The sequence below is a fragment of the Nycticebus coucang genome, chromosome 2 (assembly GCF_027406575.1).
Source record: "Nycticebus coucang isolate mNycCou1 chromosome 2, mNycCou1.pri, whole genome shotgun sequence".
NCBI classification, from domain to species: domain Eukaryota; kingdom Metazoa; phylum Chordata; class Mammalia; order Primates; family Lorisidae; genus Nycticebus; species Nycticebus coucang.
The window spans coordinates 85,837,415-85,860,135 of NC_069781.1; the positions used below are offsets into that span (position 1 = coordinate 85,837,415).

A 22,721-nucleotide genomic window follows, 5' to 3' on the forward strand; every position below is an offset into this window, starting at 1 on the left:
CTGGACATACTAACGTCTATGTACTTAATCCTCTTTGGGTCTGAATCACAATTAGCAGGGGCTCACAGATGAACAGGAATGTTTCTCCTCTGATTCATTGCTTTTTAAAAACAAACATTAAGTTACCTTCTGTTGTAATTTACATAAAACACACTGTTCAATTTTAGGGGTTTATATGTACATTCATACACACACACAACTCACTTTTTAAGTGAAAAATATGAACAAATGTACTTCTACATTTTCCTTTTAAACTTTAACAAAATTAAAAGGAGTATCTTAAATTAAAGCTGGAGGGTTTTGTTTTTTTCAAGTTAAGAAGACTTGGTACTGTGCTTAGTAATTTCTGGTTGTCACCAATGTCTTTTTCCCCTAACATTTTCTCCAAAAAAGAAGCATCTCTGCACCTTTAAAAGTAATTTAAGCCTCTAAAAAATGGGAGGGACCCTTTTTCTGCCAATTCAATCCACCTAGTTTCATCAAAATGCCCATAGTACAAATTAATATATAAAAAATACAACTAACAACTGGAATAAAACATAAATATCTCCATTCAAATATTATTATGTATTACCAAACAGTCATTTTGAAAGTTCCACTTAGAGAAAAGCAGTTCAAAAGGAGGAAATTTGTTACAACAAAATTTGAAAATGATAAGATCTTTTCTTACTTGTTTGTGTGGCAAAAATACAAAGTGATGCATCTGGGAATGAGAGGGGATGGTCATTGCATTCACACAACTTCACCAGCTTACATAAACACGGAATAAAGCTGTTAGGGATTACGCGCAGCATGCTGGACTGATGAGCTCAAAAATAAGATCGCTCGGGTCCTATAATATTTAGGATTATGCTGGTAATCTCTTTAAAGAAAGTGTGCAGTATCAGCAGAACAGGCACTTCAGTGTTTGAGGGAGCCAGTCACTAATTCTACATTTGTTGGGTGGCTAAGCCTTTGCCTCAGTCCCACATTGGACATTGGCCTTTTGCGATATTTATCATGGAGTGAAATTGTAAGAGACTGCTTCTAGAGTGACATTCTAAATTGTCATTTTACTCCTGAAGCAATTGCTATGTGCAAGTGAGAATACTTTCCTATATATTCTATATGTCTCCTTTAAAAAAGAAATCTATATGTATGTATATACCCTGTTTTAAGGTGTGCTCCCAAAGATGCGCTAGGTCTTATTTTCAGGGACTTCTTATCTTTCCTGTAAGTAGGTCTTATTTTTGGAGGATGACTTATTTTTGGGGAAACAGGGTATATATATGTAAACCCAAACATACCTTTCTCTAATCTCTACAGTCATTCATATCATTAGAAGTAAAATTTTCTCTTCAATTCTATCACTTCTTTTTATTTCAGGATGCAGTGTTGAAGCAATGTAGCTTGAATTGCAATTTAGCTAGAACACAAATTATATAACATTGTAATTTTTAATATGGAAATTAAAAACATATTTAGCCACAATAGCATCATTGATGTTTAACAAAAATCAAAGGTCTTGCAGATAATAAAAAAAAAAATGAGTTCCTAAAATTGGAGTTCTTGCAGAAAGATCTCTGGTGTCATATTCCCTGTCTCTCTCCCACACATACAAATGTAAATATCTAACCTATGTTCTATCATTTGTCTATCCAAGTATTGCTGCATCAATGGCTAAGAGCACATTAAAAAACAAAAGTGTTTGTAAACATGAAAAAGTGGCAAAGAATACTATTGTTTAGTTTTTGGCCACCCAGGCTAATAGTGAGATGTTCTGAGCCAGTTAATTAAAGTTGTGATTAGATTAGGACTGTAACTGTTCATATAATATTAACCATCTGATCTCACATGGACATCATCTTCATGTGGAGCAATAATGTACCCAAATACCTCATGAAAAGGTATGATGTCACTTTTATTTTGAAAGGTTTCTTTTTTCAAGAACAAAGGCATTGAAATTAGATTCTGATGGCTATATTTTAGAACATATCCTCCTTTTTTTTCTCCGCAGTCCTGGCTTGTCTCTTTTTTTAACACACTCAAGAGATTTAGTCTTTCTTTATCACCAACCAGAAAAAGACATGTTTTGCTTATTTTCAAACTCTCTGAACAAGTGCTGGGAACTTCAGGAATGGTCTCTAACTGCTTGTGTCAATGAAGAGAATGAGAAAGAATATTGTTTGCTTTCCATCCCAAACTTTAGCCACTGGCGTTATTCTCTTTATATTGGGGGAGGGTGCTTAAATAGTGTTTGAACTTTGAATTGTCTGACTCTGAATACTTATTAACAATTTAATGGCTTTACATTTACATTTATTCAGCAAGTCCTTGTATCATCAGTCTTTTCAAGTATTCTTGAAAACACGATAGCACAGGAGCTACATCTCAGAACACAGGGAATAACAGCACGAGGTTGAACTCTATGAAATTGCCAACCTTGGTGATTTTTTGCACAAAAAGGTGGCAATTTCATGTGATTCAACTTAACATATGGTGAGTGACTACAGGTGAAAACATGGTTATTTGATAATTCTAGAAGCCTTCTGCTACTATTTACTTTTAATTTAACCTCATTAACCAGGTCCCCAAAACTCATTTAAATACCTAATCTGGAATTTTTTTACTCTTGTTATTGGATTTTCCTCTTTCAATCTTTAGCAACCAACTTTAAGGTTTCCTTTTTCCTACATACTTAGTACTTGAAGCGTGTTCACTTTCCAAGACCCAGCTCAAAAGCCACCCCTGCACCAGCTTCCCCCAGTTGAAATTAACATCTTCTCTTGGGTACATTCAGCGATCTTAGGTCGCCATATTGTGGAAATTTAAGCTGTACAAGCACAGCATTCATTTTAAAGACAGAAGCTTGGTTTTGCACATACATGTAGTCTAAAATAAACAGATGTTTGCTCAATTTATTATTTTTAAAGAACGTTTTACTTGTTTTTGCTTGGGTGTCTCAGATGATCCTCACTACCTCCAGCTAAAAAGGCATCTTTGTGCAATTCACTTTTTTGAATAATTAATAGACTTTTTAGTACAATTTTAGATTTACAGAATAATTGATCAGAGAGCACATAGAGTCCATATACACACCCATCCCCACACATAATTTTTTCTTTTATTAATACTTTGTGTTAGTATGGCATGTTTTTATAATAATTAACCAATATAGATACATTAGCTACAATCCAAAGTTTACAGTAATGTTCACTCTTTGTGCTGTACCATTCTATAGGTTTGATGAAGGCATCAGGGCATTTGTCATTACGATATCATACAGAACAGTTTCACAAACTTGGTAAACAGTCTGTGAAGCTAGTGAATGATGCCCCATGATTATATCAATGTACACAGCTATGATTTAATAAAAAAAAAGAACAGTTTCATATCCCAATAATTCCCTGTACATCACTGATTCATCCCCCTCCCCCATCGCAAGCAACCACTGATTTCTTTATTGTCTCTATAGTTTTTCCTTTTCCAAAATGTTACACAGTTAGAATCATACAATCAATAATATGCACTAAAGGTTCTTCCAAGTCTTCTCATGCCTAATAGCTTTTTTTATATTGTCAAATAATATTCTACTGTATGGTTGAACCACACCATTCACCTATGAGGAACATCTTGGCTGTTTCTAGTTTTTGGCAATTATGAGTATAGTTGCCATATGGGTAAATATTCTTGTGTGGGTTGTGTGGATGTAAGTTTTCAACTCAGGTGGTAAATACCTAGGGGCACAATTGCTGGGTCCTGTGATCAGACTGTTGTAGCTTTGTAAGAAACTCTTGAACTGCCTTCCAAAGTGGGTAGAGCATCTTGCATTCCCACCAGCAACAAGTGCACTTGCCTTTGCTCTGCGTCACCTCCCGCATCAGATGTTGTCACATTTTTAGGTTGTACATATCCTTCCTAATAGGCATGTCATGGTGCCTCGTTGTTTTTCATTTGCAATTCCCTAATGACACATGACGTCTAGCATCTTTTCTATGCTTATTTGCCATTCCTACAACTTCTCTGGTGACGTATCTGTTCAGATCTTTTCCCATTTTTTGAATTTTAAGAGATCTTTGTATATTTTAGATACAAGGCCTTTATCAGATGGGTGTTTAGTAATTTTTCTCTCAGTCTGTGACTTGTCTCTTCCTTCTCCTAATGCACTTTGATTTTTAACATAGAGAAGTTGCATTTTTTTTCATTTTCTGAAAAGAAGATTTTTTTCTCTTTTTGAATTGTTCTTCAGGGAAGACACTCTACCTGGTCATTCTGAATCATGTCTGGAATGAGTTTTGTGACATGCCTCTATCCCTCCTCTTCAGCGACAGTGGGGCTCTATAAACATGAACATCCTTCTTGCTGAAGTTTTCAACTAAACATAGACTAGAGAAAGGGGTTGCAAAAAATTTAAGGAACTAAAGACATACAAGTTTTATTCATTGAAGCCAAATAATTGCTTTTTTCAGAACTGGAAAAATTAGCTATCAAGTAGAGTGCATGTCTTCTTTATATACAGAGGGTGCCAAAAAAGTATATACATTTTAGGAAAGAAAAAACTGTATTAAAATTGTCATACTCAAGTCATGTTTGACTTCTGCAATTACAGGAGTCACTCAAATTTAACTTGTATTTATCTTTTTTTATCTGTACATATTGAGTATTACCATTTTAATACAGTTTTTTTCCTTTCTTAAAATGTGTTTGCATTTTTTGGCACCCTCTGTATTTAAAAAATAAAGATTAGATAGATAGATATTCCATTGTCTTTGCAGAGAATTGGAGTTTAAGAGCAGAAATCTTGAAAGGTAAAGTGTAGAATGTGTTACCTTTCTCTTTTCCAGAACTTCTAAATTTCTCAGACTTTACTGTGTATATGCACTACAAAAATGTTGTTACAGCACAGATTCTAATTACGTAGGCCTAGGGTAGGACCTAAGCATCTACACTTCTAACAAACACCAGGATGCTGCCGGTCAGGGACCATACTTTGAGATGGTGAGTCTCAGGACAGTGTTACTATGAGAGATGAAAAGAATGCCACGAGTCTCCAAGACGGACATTGAACTCTAGGTTAACTCATCTGCCTCCATGAGATGGCACAGCTTTTCAACACTGCATTTCCAAAGCTACCATGTTACCAACTCTTAGTCTCTAAAATTACCTGACTTGCTTACCTTACCAAACTTTGTGCAATTTGATTTTTAAAACAGGAAAACTGTATTTTTAAACAATCTTCTCGAGAAAGCCTTTGTCAGTACTGAGTATCCAGGGAAGGAGTGGGCTACCATAACCCCAAGAGTGACTCTCCGGAAGAGGGAGGAGCCACCGCCATGCAGTGCTAGAATATGGAAAGCATGTGGGTGCAGCTAACAACCATGAAATCTGCAAATGAAAACCCGTCCACTGCGTGTTAATCACAGTAACAGAAGATGCTTCTGGGATATGCTGGCTTCTCTTTCTTCTGCCTTTTTTTCCCTTTTTCTTAACCCCTTCGGTTACCCTACTACTTGTATAAACAAAGGGCAATAGCAGAAACTACTTTTCCTGAAGCCTGTGAAGTTTTGATCTTAATGCCAATTTAAAATTCCATCTGGACAACATAGAACATCACATTTGAATCCTAGAGAGCTCATTGAAGAGAAAATTCTGGGCCTAAAAGCAAAGGGCTTTTATGGTGTTCTAAGAGGCCCTGCTTGGTCTTTGCCATCTTTGCTACCTACAGAAGTGCTTTGCTAAAGAGCCATGGATTATACCCTCAGCTCTAACTACAGACTGATAGGAAATGTGCCATTTGAATGATAGATATTGTGGCTTCAAAACCTGGGATTTGGGAATCAGAAGCATTTAACTAGAATCCTTACCCTGCCGTGCAAAAACTATGTGACCTTCTGAATGTTAAGCCTATGTTCCTTGAGCTTCTGTTTCTTTCTTTTCTAAAGAATACAACTGTAATTGGAATTAAATTAGATAAAATATTTATCTAAAAGAATGCTGGCACCTATATAGTAGACAAGCAAAAACAGGGTAACTAAGGCTGGGTGCAGTGGCTTAACCCTGTAATCTTAGCACCTTGGAAGGCTACGGTGAGAGATTCACTGAGGTCAGGAGTTTAAGACTAGCCTGAGCAACATAGCAAGACCCTGTCTCTACAAAAAGAAGGAAGGAAGGAAGGGCCAAGCATGGTGGTGCAATCTTGTAATCCCAGCTACTGGGGAGACTGAGGCAAGAGGATCACTTAAGCCCAAGAGTCTGAGGTTGCAGTGAGCTATTATGAGACCACTGCACTCTGCCACAGCAACAGAGCAAAGCCCTGTCTCAAAAAATAATAATAATAAATAAATAAAAACAACAAAAAAAAGCAAATTCTAATTTCTGATTCAACTGTTTTTGTTGAGTCTTGGTAGACCTCATTTTTAGCCTAATCCCACATGATGCCAATGCCATGGTCATGGAAAACATTACTCTCAACTTAATTGATGTTTGATCCCACACACGTATTATCCCACTATAATTAAAATGTTGACAGGACAAGATGTATTTAGTGGGAATTAATTCATAAATTATGAGTTTAAAACCACAACAACTTATAAAAGTGATTTACTTTGCTTACAAAGGGAGTATTTAACTTACAGTAATTGCCTCTAATGATTATGCTAATTGCTGTCATTGTTATTTGTTGCTCTCATTTTCTGTCGTTTCAGTCCTCTGGGAGGTTAGAGTGAGCAAGGGATGGTAAACGTGCCTATGTAGAAGATAAATCAGCCCCCCTTCGTGATAATCCTACAAATTATGCCTTTGGGGAAAAAAAACTCTCTTTTCTGTCATTGTCATATGGTACTAAGCCACCTAACAATGATAAATACTAAAGGGAATTATACTAATATAAAGCCTAGTGTATCTTTATGGCATTTAGTTTCTATCTATCCACCGAATGGAGCCGAGGCTCCCACCATCCACCACCCACCACCCAGAGTAGCACAGAGAAGAGTTTGAGAAGGAGGGAACCTCAGATGCTGAAAGAATAAATGGGAGAGGGTTGTAGTAGAAATTAGAGCAGACTAAATTGCATGCAGTAGATTGCACGTTCTGAATGCACTCTGCACTAATGAGATACATGAGAGTGGGCAAAATTCCTGGTGCCACTTCAGGAATCTTTCAGAATCACCACCTCCTAGCATGATCCAAGGGCCAGACCTCAAAACATTGGTGTTTATCTCCTGGGGGGATCTCATTTTTCCACACTTCCAATTTCACCCCGACCTCAGGGCTATTGTCTTATTTTTATCACAGTTACAGTGGAACCAGGTCCCACCAATACCTGCTTCATCATAGGCCTTTGAGTTTGTTGTTATGTGACATCAGAAGATTTTGTACCTAAAAGACATAGATATTTATCAGTCTGCCAGTGAGAGAGGGAAAAAGTACAAACAGATATTTTAACTTGGATTTATCACAGATGGTAGATGAGATACAATTTGGGTAGATGAGATACAACTTGGGCTACTGAGACCATCTGCAAAAGGATTTTTAACCAAAATAGTCATCTTTATTGGAAATTTCTACATGTGTAAATTGTGCTTTGCTCAGACATTAAGAGATTTAATTGCTCTGCCCACTTTTAGCATAACTGTAAAAGTATGGAAAACAGAAACTGACAGGCAAACCTAGTGTCCAGGAATGTGGCCTGTGTCCAGAAACACAGTGTCCAGTGTTCAGGAATCACAGCCTCGGCTGGGCCGAGGCTTCTTATCCCCCTCAAGGGGAGAAAAAGCAGTAAACAAAGATACTGCTACTCTAACCCCAAGCCCAAAGTGAAGATGGAAAGAATAAGTGGTCACTCCTTAAAACTTTCAGATCTGGCCTTTCTCTGGGAGTTTTCACCTTTGCAGGTGATTTGCACGGTCGAGTTCCGAGCTAATAACTTGACTAATTGAAGTCCCAATGGGATCCTTATCATAGAATGTCAGAGTCACTTGGGTGCCTTTTCTAACATGTTCCCCACTCTGGTTTCATCTCTTCATATCAAACATGAAAAATCGGGGTTGCTTAAAGCCATTTTTATAAAAGGAAGTATGTGAGATATCTTGGTTGTACTGAAAGAAGGAAACATTGAGGACCATTATTTTCAGGAATTATAAAAATTCTTCTTTAGGCACCATACCAAACAAAAAAGGAGTATGACCTTGTCCCTGTCCTCAATGGATTAAAAATGCCCAGAATATAAAAATGACTGAGTTGAGGTGGAGATGGAATGGTGAGCATTAATAACCACAAAAGTATTATACACAGTAAAAATGTTTCCTCAAACCAGAGAGTGACTGAAAAGTCTGTTATTGCTACCATTTCTTTTTTCTTTTCTTTTCTTCCTTTTTTTTTTTTTTTTGAAACAGGGTCTCATCCTGGGTAGAGTGCTGTGGCATCATAGCTCATAGCAACCTCAAACTCTTGGGCTCAAGAGATCCTCTTGCCTCAGCTTCCAGAGTAGCTGGGACTACAGGCACCTGCCACAACTCCCGGCTAATTACTACCATTTCTTTTGTTTGTCTGTTTGTTTTTATTTTTTTAATTATTACCATTTCTGATGGATTTTTTTAAGACTTAAGGTATTTTATTGCATCAAAGTGATGCATTTTCTAGTTACTCACTAGCCTGAATTAATTTATGTAATCTTAACACCTGTTTTCACCAGCGGGTGCTTTGAGGGGCAGGATAAAAAAAAACTGTGTAAGTTTGAATAAACAGGAAGGACAGAAAACATGGTGGCTTTGTGCTAAGTTGTGGCAAGGAACTCCAATGAACAAACAGGCCTTCAAGGGCTTCTGGGGAAAGGAATTTCCATCTTCCAAGAGGGAGACAAATTTTGACAACTCCATATTGTTGAATAGGATCTGCATGCCAGTCATGGGATAGTAAGTTAATTGCACTTCATAAATTGCTCTAATATAAGGTAAAGCCTTAAAGTACTTTAAGTCTTTCATGACACTCTTTGACACTGAAAATATTATTTCAGAAAGGAAAACCTGTACAGCATTGCTTTTATAAATAAGAAAACTAATTGTTAAATAGGATTTTAATAAGCATATCCACAAAGAAATGCCAATAGAAAAAATATAAGTGAGAGGAATATATAGGAAATTGGGGAGGAAATGAACAAATTGCAGGACATGTCAGCTCCTCCAAGTTTGGCTCTCAGAAATGCTATTGTTGAATAAATCCACGAGTCAACCAATATTACAAAAGTCCAACTCTTTCCTCAGTTTCCTCTTACCACACTCCTTGTCACAGCTGGTGAGATCCAAGCCACCAAATCCTCCTAAGATCTCCAGTTGGAAACCATGGTAAACAACATGTCACTAGATCTGTATTCACTGCAAAACAATTCACAAGAGGCTGTTCCTGGCATAAATGGCAAGACATTTAGAAATGGCAAATGTTAGAACAATAACTTAATCTGCTGTTCTACTCAGATTCTGAAATACTGTACCTTGACGATGTGCTTTATCAAATACGTAGTATAAACTATAAAGTTGTGGCTCAGAAGCAGTTCATTTTTCTAAATGAATGAAAAGGAAGAGAACTGTACTTTAAAATGATTTAAATTGATCTTCACCTATAATGAACCTCAGCTGTTTATTCTGTCGTAATAAGTAAAAATGGTCCTAGAATTTACAAACTGATACCCTTTCCCCCACACAGCAACATACACACATACCCTTTAAGTGACTTTTTTCTCTTAAAAAATGCTGTTAAAATGTTTATGGTTCTTCAGGATCACATGTTGAGCCAGGATTATAAAAAAATATAAATATGCAAATGCTCTATCGAATGTTCCTTATCTCATTTGTATTTCTGAAGTTGTGTAAAAGATAACCTTTGTGGCTTTCAAAAACATCTTCTTTTACCCTAGGGGGCAAATTACCTCTATTTTCATTTCCTTTAAAGTTAGATCATTTTATAATTAAGAACTTATTGAAGCAGATTCTCCCCACATGTAAGTTACTCCCTGGGGAGTAATTTATGCAAAGAGAACCTCTGACTTAATATCATATAAGCTAAAAACCATACAATGGATACCTGGGATTTTTTAGTCAATTTTGTAATCTTTATAAACCACTGTTTGAAAGGTTATTGCTTTAAAAAAAACAACCCCTCATTACACAAATAACTCATAAGTATTATCTATTAAGTTATGTTAAAATGACAAAATAATTAAAGGAATAATTACGTGGCTTGTCCAAAAAAGAGTTAGCAAAATCAGTTATGAGAAGGAGGAGGAGGATGATAAAGACTGACATTTTCTAGGTCTTCACCATTTACAAGACACTTTTACATAAAATATTCATTTGATCCTCACACATCTGTAAAGTTTGTTAGCTAAATTTTATAAATCAGAAAACACAAAATCAGAGATTTTGTCCTGGCCGTAGTTCCAATCATTATCAGGCAAAAGGTGAAGTCCTGGTGAACAGAATAGAATGACATCAAATCTTACGCTTTTCCCCTAACACAAAATCTTGAAAAGAGTTGCTAGTTCATCTAATCTAAAAATGAGAAGAATCAGAAGCAAGTAGAAATATATGCTTACAAAGACAATTTAAAGTTCCTGTGAAATATGTAATTTTGAAAAATGTAATGCACTATCCTAAGATAAATATTGCTAATATTTTGCTAATATTGCTAATATCCTAAGCTAATATTTTACCTCTTTCTAAAAAAGATAAAACAATAAGAAAAAGAAGGTTAATGTCTTCCATGTTATTTGTTTTGTATATTCAAGAATGAGAAACTTATAGAAAAACATCCAAGCGACAGATTGATGTACAAAGCATTTTAAAGTATATTTTGCATAATTATTTCAAATTGGGAGAGGAAATAGGAGATCTTCATAGTGTGTATCATTTTAACAACTCTTAGAATATTATCAGGGACATAAGTACCACTACATTCTAAATAAATTTTCTCACAGAGTCATCCATAGCCTTTATGCTGATGATTTATAATCATCTTCACAAGAGGTCATCACATATACAAAGCTAGGACATTACACCAAATTTCACACATGCAAATGAAAAGCCCACGTCCCACTATTTGTTGGCAGAAATGCTCTTTGCCTCCCTTCCACCTAACCAAATCCTACACAATTTTTAAAATCAACAAAAATGACTTCCTCTTCAATGAAATGATTTAAAGGTCCTATTAAATTCATGCTTGGCACCCAAATAATTTATCTTTTTTTCTCTGATTTTCCCAAGCATTAATTTTGTTTTATTAATTAGATTATTGGTTTCATAACTACATCTTATTTTTTTTCTTTTTTTATTGTAGAAAAAGATGAGATGGCTGTTAATACTCTTAGATAAACACATCTTGTCTTGTGTCAGTAGCCTTCATGTCTCAGTGGACATATACAACATACTGGATAAATACTAAACTGGTACATTACTAGCAATTTCACATCCATCTGCCATATACTTTATATATGTATAAACCTACCATGCATCACCACCCCCCAGTTTTGCTTTATTTACTTATTAAAAATATTCTTGAGGGCAGTGCCTGTGGCTCAGTGAGTAAAGCACAGGCCCCATATACTGAGGGTGGCAGGTTCAAACCCGGCCCTGGCCAAACTGAAACAAAAAACTAGCCAGGCATTGTGGCAGTTGCCTGTAGTCCCAGCTACCCAGGAGGCTGAGGCAAAAGAATCACCTAAGCCCAGGAGTTGGATGTTGCTGTAAACTGTGACGCCATTGCACTCTACTGAGGGCAACAAAGTGAAATTCTGTCTCTAAAAAAAATAAATAAATTCTTGAGATAGGCCATGTGAAAGCTCTCAGTGACTTAACATTTCAAGTGCAAAATAACAAATCTAAAGCCGTGGGTTTGAGGAATTTTTGAGCCACACTATTTTCTTTTTAATTTTTAAAACTTTTTAATTTTTTAGACACAGGGTCTTGCTCTGTCACCCATGCTGGAATACAGTGGCACAATCATAGCTCCCTGAAGCCTGGAATTCCTGGGCTCAAGCCATCCTTATGCCTCAGCCTCTCGAGTGGCTGGGACTACAGGCAGGCACTGAGCCCCTACAAGGCACATTATTTTAAAGTCAAGTTTATAAAGGAGAAAACAGCAAAGGCAAGAGTTTAAAAAACTTCTGGTCTCTGGCTATGTTTTTTAGTTTGAGAAAAGCAAAGCAAACATTAGCAGATGGAAGCAGCTTAAGAAGGACATTCAAACAGTAACGGATGAGGCCCACACCACCACCCACCTCTGTATTTCCAAACACAAACATCAGGGCAGGGATAGACGGCAAACGAAGCAGGAGGAGTGAAAGGAAGAAGACAACTTTGTAAACTCAAAATGTCTTTTTTTTTTTTTTTTCTTTCAGCACAAATTGAAGTGATACCATGCAAAATTTGTGGCGATAAGTCCTCCGGGATCCACTACGGAGTCATCACGTGCGAAGGCTGCAAGGTATGGGGCTTTAATACCGCACTGCTCTGTACTGCCTCAGGCGTCGGTGTCCCTGGCAAAGCACGTGGTGGCGCCTCTGTAAGAAGGCTGGCTAACACGTCTGGTGCCTGCTGCTGACTCTCAGCAATTCTCGCTTGGTGGATGGGAGAGTTGATCTCGTGGTCCTTTGCCTTTTCCCTTTTTGTTATTGCAAACCTGGTCAGCAGCTCCTTAAAAATGGACTCTTATTTAAAAGTTTGAATTATTCCATTTACATAGATATAAATACTGACGCTTGCTGTTTTAGCAGTACTGTCTCCAGTAAACTCCAGGCACTTACTATTATATGGGAAAAAAAGAAAAAGGTTAAAATGAAGATTATACATGGTAAACTGGTGGGCACGTATTTATCTTTCTCCTTAAGAGTAAATCAAAGTAACAGCTACAATATGCAGGTGGCCATCCTTTATTCTCACATTCCAGGGGAAAAAAATGAAGAAAATCAGAAGCATGGCAAGCTAGAAGTGGACTAGATAATCTCTAAAGCAACTAAAAACCATCTGACCAACCTTTTCATTTTTTGATGAGGTCCTGAAGTATAAATAAGATGCTGACATTTCACCGACATCAGAGATCCATCCAGATAATAAAAAACAGTGCCTGCACAGCCAAAACACGAGATTTTTCAGTCTCTGCCCAGAATTCCCCTCCAGAAAAGGTTTCACCAGTCCTTCCTGTGACAAACTAATTCCTGTGAGCAAGTTACTTCTTAAATACACAGCTGAAGGAATAGTAGTTAACATAGACCTAAGCTGAAATAAGAGATAATTGAAGAAAAGAAAAGTTTATTGAGACAGTCTTGCTCTGTGGTACAGGTTAGAATGCTATGGCATTGGACCCACATAACCTCAAACTCCTGGGTTCAAGAAATCTTCCTGCCTCAGCCTCTTAAGTAGCTGGGACTACAGGAGCCTGCCGCCACACCGAGCTAATTTTTCTGTTTTCACTAGAGACAGGGTCTTCCTCCTGCTCCTGCTGGTCCCAAACTCCTGAGCTCAAGATATCCCCCCACCTCAGTCTCCCAGAGTGCCAAGATTATAGGCATGAGCCACCAGGCCTGACTGAGAAATTTACAACTTAAGAGTGAGTTTTTAAAATTAATCCTTAGAAGGAAAGAAAAATAAGAAACAAAATAGCTAGGGGAAATGAAAAGAGTTCTACAACTAACTTTAAAGGGCCATGTGGAACCAAAACAAATAAAATTCAAGAATGGTCTGGGAGGGAAACAGTGATATTCTGGCAGAGTTACTGGCAAGAGCCATTACCTTTTCGATCAGAGACACAAGAAAAGGGTTATTAATTTAAGGTTAGTAAATTGAAGGAGATGTAGTCCAATCATAGAGTCTAAAATACAACCTTACTCTTAATAGACTTTCAAATATAAAGGAGACAAAACATACTCTAACCATCAAATAGTGGTGCTGTAGGAAAAAATGACAGTCTCTTCATAGTAGTCTCAGAAATGTAGGATTCCTGGAATTAAAACTGGAGGGAAGAAAAGAAAAGGAAATAAATGAGAATAAAGCAGGAGAGGGAGGAAGGTGAGGGATCATATTAACATACTAACCTGTCAACATATTGATCTGCTTTAGAAATGATGAGTGATAATCCACAAGTGAACCTTGTGCGTGAGATGTTCCTTTCCTTCTTTTTCTCTGAAGACCTGAAATTAAGAATTGCATGTTATTCACCTTAATGCAAATTTTTCAACTCATCAAAATAAAGCAAATTAAATTGCAAAATAAAGCAAAATTACAACTTGGCATTTTTTTTTACCCTCCCTGAATAAGTTATTACTTCCTCTGGGCAGGTAGACAAATAGTTTTCCTCATAAATTATAGTAATTTCAACATCACAGCCCTCTCCATTAAAGGCATTTCTACCATTCTGTTGGCTTGTTATGCAATTTTAAGAGCTCTAGTTTAGCTTACATAATATCCACTAAAAGTGTTTTTTTAGATCAGTGTCAGAATGGGGATGTTTGGCATTTCATGGTATAAGCTCCATTTGGAAAATGTCTAATTTCAAAATATGGGGATATGTTCATGTTAACACTTTAAACAGTAATTTCCAAGAGATTTAACTACTGCACAAATATAATTCAACAGGCCAATAGCCAGGAACAACTGTCATCTTTTCTATTTAAAGAAGGAATCCACAATCAAAAAAAGTATGCTGTTAAGAAGCATACTTTCAGGTTTTAATCAAAATGACACTATACCACTCTATTTTTTTTTTAACTCATGGAAAACCCACATTTGTAGAGATGCTACATTTTTTTCCAGATAGAAAACTCAAGAAATTCCGTTCAGAATTAGATGTCAGTGTCAGCACGTTCGGTATCAACCTCGGAGTTTTCATTATACTGTTTTCCAGTCAACATAAACAACCCATTTTAAATAACATCAATTCAGCTCATGCACTTATTCAAATTTCTATTCATTCAACAAAATTTGGAACAGAATCTCTTTTTCATGCCAAAAACCTCATTTGCAATAATGAGCAACAGATAAGCAAGAAATGTTTTGTAATTAATGTCAAATTGGCCTTACGTTTGGGATGTAGCTGTGACTTCAGAAAAGTCTTTTCTGTCAGCTCTTTTGCTAAGAGGCACCAGAGTATCCAGAGATAAAAACTACACAATTCTTTCTCAAAATGTAAATTTCAAATCTTTTTTTTTTTTAATTGAGACAGAGTCTCACTATGTCACCCTCGGTAGAGTGCTGTGGCATCACAGCTCACAGCAACCTCAAACTCTTGAGCTAAAGTGATTCTCTTGCCTCAGCCTCCCAAGTAGCTGGGACTACAGGCACCGGCCACAATACCCGGCTAGTTTGTTGTTGTTGCAGTTGTCATCATTGTTTTAGCTGACCCAGGCTGGGTTCAAACCTGGCAGCCTCAGTGTATGTGCCTGGCGCCGTAACCACTGTGCTACGGGCGCTGAGCCTCAAGTCATCTTTAATCAAGACCATCAGGCTGAGGTCAGCTTTCTGACAGTTTTCGTGGTATATTAAGGGCATCGTTTCAATCCCTGGGGTCTTATTTCTGATCTCTATTTTAAGGGGTTCCATGAATCCAGTCAAGCCAGACAATCAAATGTCTCATTGTGCCATCACTGGTCCATCAAAGTAAGAATGCATGTCGCTATAATGGAGATGAAACTAGCCCTCGTTATTAAACAGCTTTGCACTTAAAACCACAAAGCCAGTTGGTTCTCTCTCTCTAAGGAGATCTTGACCACGTATCCATCTCTGAGGCTTCTCACAGGTCGGCCAATTTTTCTCCACGATGCCATGCTGAGCAGTATTGGATCCTGGCACAAAAGAAAAAATCAGTAATATCAACCCTGCCTTTCTTTAAACTATTGGTATCTTTTTGGCATTAATGTTGATTTTTAACATGTTGTGTTAAAATATTATTTTTCCTGATTACCAAATTTTCTGGAGACCCTTGAAATTTGTGGCCATGGTGATTGCCTCATTAGCCTCACCTAGTACCAGCCTTGCTTTATCCTCCTAGAAGTAGTTGGGGAAACACAGAAGCTATTTGAGGGAAGTCAGGGGACCTGTTCTAGGCTCCTCTGCAAGACAGACATTGAGCTTACTCTCCTTGAACTTTGCTAGACTTCCTCTTCCCTGAAGATGATGCTGTGGCTATGTTTCCTAAAATTTCTCTTGGTAGACCACCATTTTTCTCTTTGCACTTTTTCTGTTTTGCTCTAGATGATTTAAGAGCAAAGAGTGATTAGGGAACCAATTACATACATCAATAAATGGATAACTTTTATGTCTTTGGACAGATGCTTATTTTTCCTAATAGAGTTTCCTAGAAGATAATGGGTAGTTCCTAAAGAATTATTTTAAAAAATTAACTCAGCTGTGGATTATTTAGAAAAGCAGTAAGGCCGGACACAGTGGCTCACACCTTTAATCCTGGCACTCTCGGAGGCCAAGGCAGATGAGATACTGTCTCTACTAAAACTAGAAAAACTAGCTGGGTACTGTGGTGGCCTCCTGTAGTCCCAGCTACTTGGGAGGCGGACACGAGAGATCGTTTTGAGCCCGGGAGTTTGAGGTTGCTGTCAGCTATAATGACTCTACCCTGGGTGACAGAGTGAGACTGTGTCTCAAAAAAAAAAAAAATTAGAGAAGTAGTGAATGGTCACTGGTCTCAAACATGAAAACCTCTTCTTATATTGCAATAACCTGAAGCTAAGCGAGGACTATTCATTCAGTTTTTCCTTATTATTTATTTTTTTATCGAACAGCTTATATTAGTTCCTTTATTCAAAGATGTTGTTGATTATAAGGCCATCCTTGGTTTCATAAACAACTTTGCAGAGCCAGGCAAAGTGACACCTGCCTGTAGTCCCAGCTACTCAGAAGGTTTAGGCAAGAGGATGAGTGGAGCCTCAGAGTTTGAGGCTGTAGTGAACTGTGACCACTGAACAAAACAGCAAGACTCCTTAAAAAAAAAAAAAAAAAAGAACTTTTCAGATGAATTCTAGCCAAATGCCAAAATTTTCTATTGGACAAAAAGGCATCTTAAAAACACTATCTTAGAAACGAGGAAAAATTAAAACAGTAACACATAGTCCTTAATGCAGCTATTGCGAACAATGCCCCAAGTTCCTCACCACCACAGCACTTGGCACAAGCTAGTGTTATTGTCCTCATCAAGTTCTACTGCGTTTCACTTAGCAGGGACACTCTCCTTTGCGGCTCTTTCCCTACGGCTCTTTGGAAGCAGGAATTCTGTTATAATTTGGATTTTTTTTTTTTAACATAGAGCAGCACAGCCACAAATGTCTTTTGCAAACATTGATTCAGTGAGTAAATGAATGAGTGAACAAATGCTAGCTACTTCATGTCTCTTCAGACAGCACATGTTTTTCCCAGAATACACATCTGCAAGCTATACGAAGAAAGGTACCCAAAGAATTTTAAAAATTAAACTCAGTTATGTTCGCTGTTTAAAAAAAAATAGCAAATGTATATATTAATGGTTTCTGTTTCCCTTTTTATAAATCCTTTTCCCTCCCCTTCTCTTGTTCCCTCAAGGGATTCTTTAGGAGGAGCCAGCAGAACAATGCCTCTTATTCCTGCCCAAGGCAGAGAAACTGTTTAATTGACAGAACCAACAGAAACCGTTGCCAACACTGCCGACTGCAAAAGTGTCTTGCCCTAGGAATGTCGAGAGATGGTAAGGCTTTGCCTTCCTATTTCTTACTTAAGGCCTTTCAAATGGATGCTTTGCTGGAGTCTATCTAAGCCACTGGAAGAATTCTAGAAGAAGGAATTGGGGATAAGAAGAAAAGAAAATCATGGGGCTAGTAGTACATTAAGGGGGAAAGAACATATAAAAATATAGTGTTGCCTGTGAAATAAAAGGACTTTACTGTAGGCTAACTAGGTTAAGTGAAAGTATAAACCTACGTTGAAAGTGACCACCTATCCAGTTTTTCCTGCAAACAAGGGTTTCCTAGGACATGAGACTTTCAGAGCTAAAACCAGAAAGTCCCAGACAAACTGGGACCATGTCGTCCCCGGGTAGTTTTGACCGGGGCAGAAGTTGCTTAGTGTGTGGAGATGCTAAGGGACTTGCGATGCTTCTGTAACAAGCAAAAAAAAGTTCCCTCGGCTGGTCACAGCTACCTAGATCAGGATTTAGACTCTCTGAGCTGTGATAAAGATTGCAAAGGCTATTGCGGAAGTCCAACTCTTAGCAGGGTTGTGTAGGTGGTCTCCTACTCAGAAAAAGACACAGCGTGCACTCCACCTTCGCTCCCAACAAAACTGGGCAGCGTGGCTCCCCAGCTGAACATCTTAGATTAATGAAAGAGGACAAAGAATTTCACCCAGCTTTGTTTTCATTTTTAGACATTCATCTAAGCTAATTCTTTCCCCACTGATATTGGCCATAACACTCCTGTACCAGATTATAAGTGGCCCTGCATCCTGGGGCCCTGTCTGTGTTCTCTCCACTGAAACATCAGGATCTGAGCGAAAGCAGGCAGCTAAATGTTTGTTGGACGAGCCATAGAATTCTCTTCCATCTAAAGGCTAACAGATAGACAGCACCCCTCATACTTACTCTTTTTATGTGAATCACTGGCTTCTGTGCCTCTAGTCACACTCCCTCTAGTGAAGTTCAAGGCTGTATCCAAAAGCAAATCTGACCAAAAATAATTCAAAGAATCTGAATCAAACCTTTTAGTTTATAGGTGGCTTCTAAAGTGGCAAAGAAAAAATTTCCAAAACTTTCCTATTAACTCACTGAGTTTTTGTTTGTTTCATTTGTTTTTCGGGGCTCACTATCCCTGTAAATTTACACCTAGGGTAAATTTATAGCACCGTGTACTTCTATATAACTAAACAAATAAAAGGGAGAAAACATAGTTTTCAGAACTTGTGAAATTCTATGGGAATTTGAGTTGATCATTTTGCACCTCAAAATGTGGAAGCGATGTATCAGTCGATGATGTCTGAAGAGCCCCATTAATAATTAAGCAAAGAGATAAACCATTGGGTTATTGTTTGTATTACATCTTCCTACCATAAAAGGAAGTATCTCCTCTGGAAAAGCAGGTCCTCTGGGTCTGTGCTGGGGAACAGAATAACAGGCAAGGAATGTGTGTATGGTCCAACACAGATTCAGCAACATCAGCTCACAAAATCTAGGAGATGTCTGAATTCCATGACATAAAAGAAACGTTTTGGGGGGATCATTTAATGAATAAAGCCATAATTTATTCTCAAGGGGGAAGAAATTCACTGCAGCATGTAAAACCCTATGCAAATAAAAATATAGTGTCTAAAGACACTGGGTATTAAGGACAATGATCCACTTTAAGTTTAGATCCAGAAACAATTCTGAGGCTGCCCAGGACATCTTTCAAAATGCCACCTAAGCACATCTATGACAAACTAATCATGAGGAGAAAGGGTCAGGGGTGGTAATAGTAATAGTGGTTGGGAAGCAGAGAAGAGGTTCAAATGAAAGAAAAAAATGATTCTGTCTAGGAAGAAAAAATTGTCTTCTTAACTATCTCATATAGTTTGGTCTGAACCTCGATTAACAAGGGTACCGTATAAAAAATAAATTACCAAGGAAGCTGGGTAGGTTTTATCTCCTATTGATGACTAATGCCTACTATGGAGCATTGAAGGCTTCCAGTGCCCCAAAGCTAGGATTGATTTAGCTATGTTCAGTAAAGGCTCAAGAATGGGGTGGGGAGAGTTCCCTGCCACTTACTTATTATCTCTGCCTTCTACTGATGAAGCAAGTATTTTCCAAATGCTTTAGCATATTAGTACCAGTAGCCAAGGCAAGATGCCCTCACACTTCACCTCTTTCTACAACCTCCCACCTTCCGTCAGAGATAAAGTGGCACCTTCATTTGGTAAACGCATTTGCTTTCTATCAGTGAGGGTCCAAGTGTCAGGCCATGCTATCCTGAACATGCCCAATCTTATCAATTAGGCTCCAGGAGTATTTGCTTCAACATAGCTGGCCACTGAAACCACAAGGCTCCTAGTAGATATCTTAAATAAGTTCCAAAATCAGTGGATTTTCATTCTCTACTGCATTTCCATTTCTATACTGGTTTACTAGTGTGAGAATGAGTAGACATCAAACTCAGTCACAACAAATTTGTTCAAATTCAGCGTAGGCCAAGAATCAAAAATCAAATCTACTTGGAATACATACACATATTTGTTTATGTGTATAAAAAGGCGAATGCATACATATAGGTATATGTGTGTGTGAAATGATAGCAGGGATGTGTATATTCCCACCGAATCTTCTTAACCATCTTTTTATTTTTTTAACTGGACCCTTCACAAATGTTCTTTTATATGGACCCATTACAAAAGAATCTTCAGTATAAGTGTTTCCAATGATGCGTCTACTGGGAAAAAAAAAAAAATGTTGCCATCAGTGGGACAATATTGACCCCAAAGAGAAAATATGGTACCTTGCAAAAATCTAGAATATGTCCTCCTAAATGGCATGTCTCCACAAAAAGACAGAAGCTTCCCTACAAGGACAGGTCCTACAGATCAGGCTTCTTCTACTAAGAACTACACTATCCAATCCAATTGTCACTATTTAAATAATTTAAATTTAAATGAACTAAAATGAAATAAGTTTAAAATTCAGCTTTTCAGTCACATTAACTATATTTCACAGATTCAGTAGCCACATATGGCTCATGGCCACCACATTGGAAAGCACAGAGACCATTCTATCATCACAAGAAGTTCTGCTGGAGAAAAAGTAAAAGGAAATGTAAAAGAAGATTTTAAAATAATGGATAGGGTTAGGTAGATTGAACCAGACTTCTAAACCAAGCTTAGAGCAGTAAAAAGGGGAAGGAATAGGGTGGCGCCTGTGGCTCAAGGAATAGGGCATTGGCCCCATATACCAGAGGTGGCGGGTTCAAACCCGGCCCAGCCAAAACACTGCAAAAAAATAAACAGAAGAAGGGGAAGGAACATAATCTCTAAAGCTGAAAAGAGTTAAATTAAACCAGATTCAGTGGTATAAGCAGCATGATGCAAACGTAGGGAATTGCATGACTAATGATAGTAAGATAAAATGATTTCCAAAATGACTACAGAAAGTCATAGATGATAGTTGTACAACTGGATTCTCTTATCGAAGTATAATGCAAGTAGAAATCTTTGAAGGAGTAATGACTTTTATTTTTTAGTCACTTTTAAAATTGTCATTCCATTTAGAATCCCACAATTCAAATAAATATGAAATGATTTCTGGTGATTTTGCATAAAATTGTTCTTTGCTAGTATGGGATCAAAATGAGGGTTAAGGGTACATCATGAAAATATAGCATCATCCCTGAATGTTTTCAAAAAGCCCTTGCAACGTATAGAAAATTGTGCTGGTGTCGGTTAGCAAGAGGCTATCTCTATACTCAAGTGAATGTCGTTAACAGAATAATTCAAGTTTGAGAGGGGCAATTAAAATATATCCCAGTCTGATTAAGGTGTAGTGACAATTTATACTTGAAATATAATAGTAACATGACCTTTGTTAAAACAGTCCTATGAATACAACAAATGTGTTTACAAATAGTGACAAGAAATTATTTATGTCAGAAAAGTCCAGTAGGTGTATTTTTGCCATGTATTGTAATTTTTCCCCAAATACGTCACCACTTTTATTGCAGGAAAGGGCATAAAACTGAAACATGGTTTCATCAGTGTTTCTGAAATGAGTGGAAATTCATTCTAGAATGCTATAATCATTGTCAGTGGAGTCTTTGATTTAGGATGCAACATGATAATTTTAAAATGTAGTACAGTTTTAAGTTGTTTCCTTTGAAAATACGTCAATTGTTCAGTGACCTGATAAATCAACTTTTTTCAAAAGGCGTAGCTTTTCTCTGTTGAGTTTTCAGATGTTTACCAGGGCAGAGGGCTCGGCAGAGTGCTTTATTGACATTAGCTTTGGTTGTAACACCTCTGATTAATGGCAGCGTTCTGCACGTGTCAGCCGTGGGTTCTTCTATGACTCTGCTGAGTGTACATGGATATGTTCAGATCCCTGAACATATCCTCCAGCAAGCTAGCTCAGGCTTGCCCTTGCCCAAGCTGCATTTCCACTGCTATCCTGGTTTAGTAGCATGTGTCAAAGTCACCAATAACAAATGTATTTAAATTTTTCTTAGGCAAAGAATCAAAAATCAAATCCACTTGGAATACTTGGAATACATACACATGTGTGTTTATGTGTATAAAAAGGTGACATGTGTATGTATGTATATATGTGCATGAGTTGATAGCTTGTACACATGTATTCTCACTGAATCTTGATGAGGTGCCCGCTCACAAGCTCTTTTCAAGACTTTGCTTATGTCACATTTGTCAATATCCCATTGGCCCAGAGAAGGTCACATGCCCCTAAATCAGGAGATGGGCAGGGTGCCCTCACAGAATGAAAGGGCACTATGGATTGACGTAGGGAAGGGCATTGGAGGAAATAAGAAAGGAATCAGGATCGTTCATGGACTCAGTCTGACACAAAGTATATTTCCCCTAAATATAAGGTATTTAGAAATCTAAAGCAAGGATTAGTTGAAAAGAGTTTTCAAAAGGGACATTGCATTTCTGCCTCCCTGTGAGAAGAGTCTCTGGTTCTCACTTTTTAACATATACATTTTGAACAAATAAATGCAAAACTCTTCTACTAAAGTAAGTCAAAAA

The 22,721-nt window shown here is 37.5% G+C and overlaps 1 protein-coding gene across 1 annotated transcript in view; it reads left to right on the top strand.

The window, feature by feature from the left end:
* The window catches only part of RORB (RAR related orphan receptor B), a 197,873-nt gene that overhangs the window by 121,588 nt on the left and 53,564 nt on the right, over positions 1 to 22,721 (top strand). Inside the window, exons 2-3 of the mRNA XM_053576450.1 lie at positions 12,368 to 12,453; positions 17,553 to 17,694. Of these exons, the coding sequence (XP_053432425.1) occupies positions 12,368 to 12,453; positions 17,553 to 17,694 (228 nt within the window). The remainder of the gene's footprint in view (positions 1 to 12,367; positions 12,454 to 17,552; positions 17,695 to 22,721) is intronic.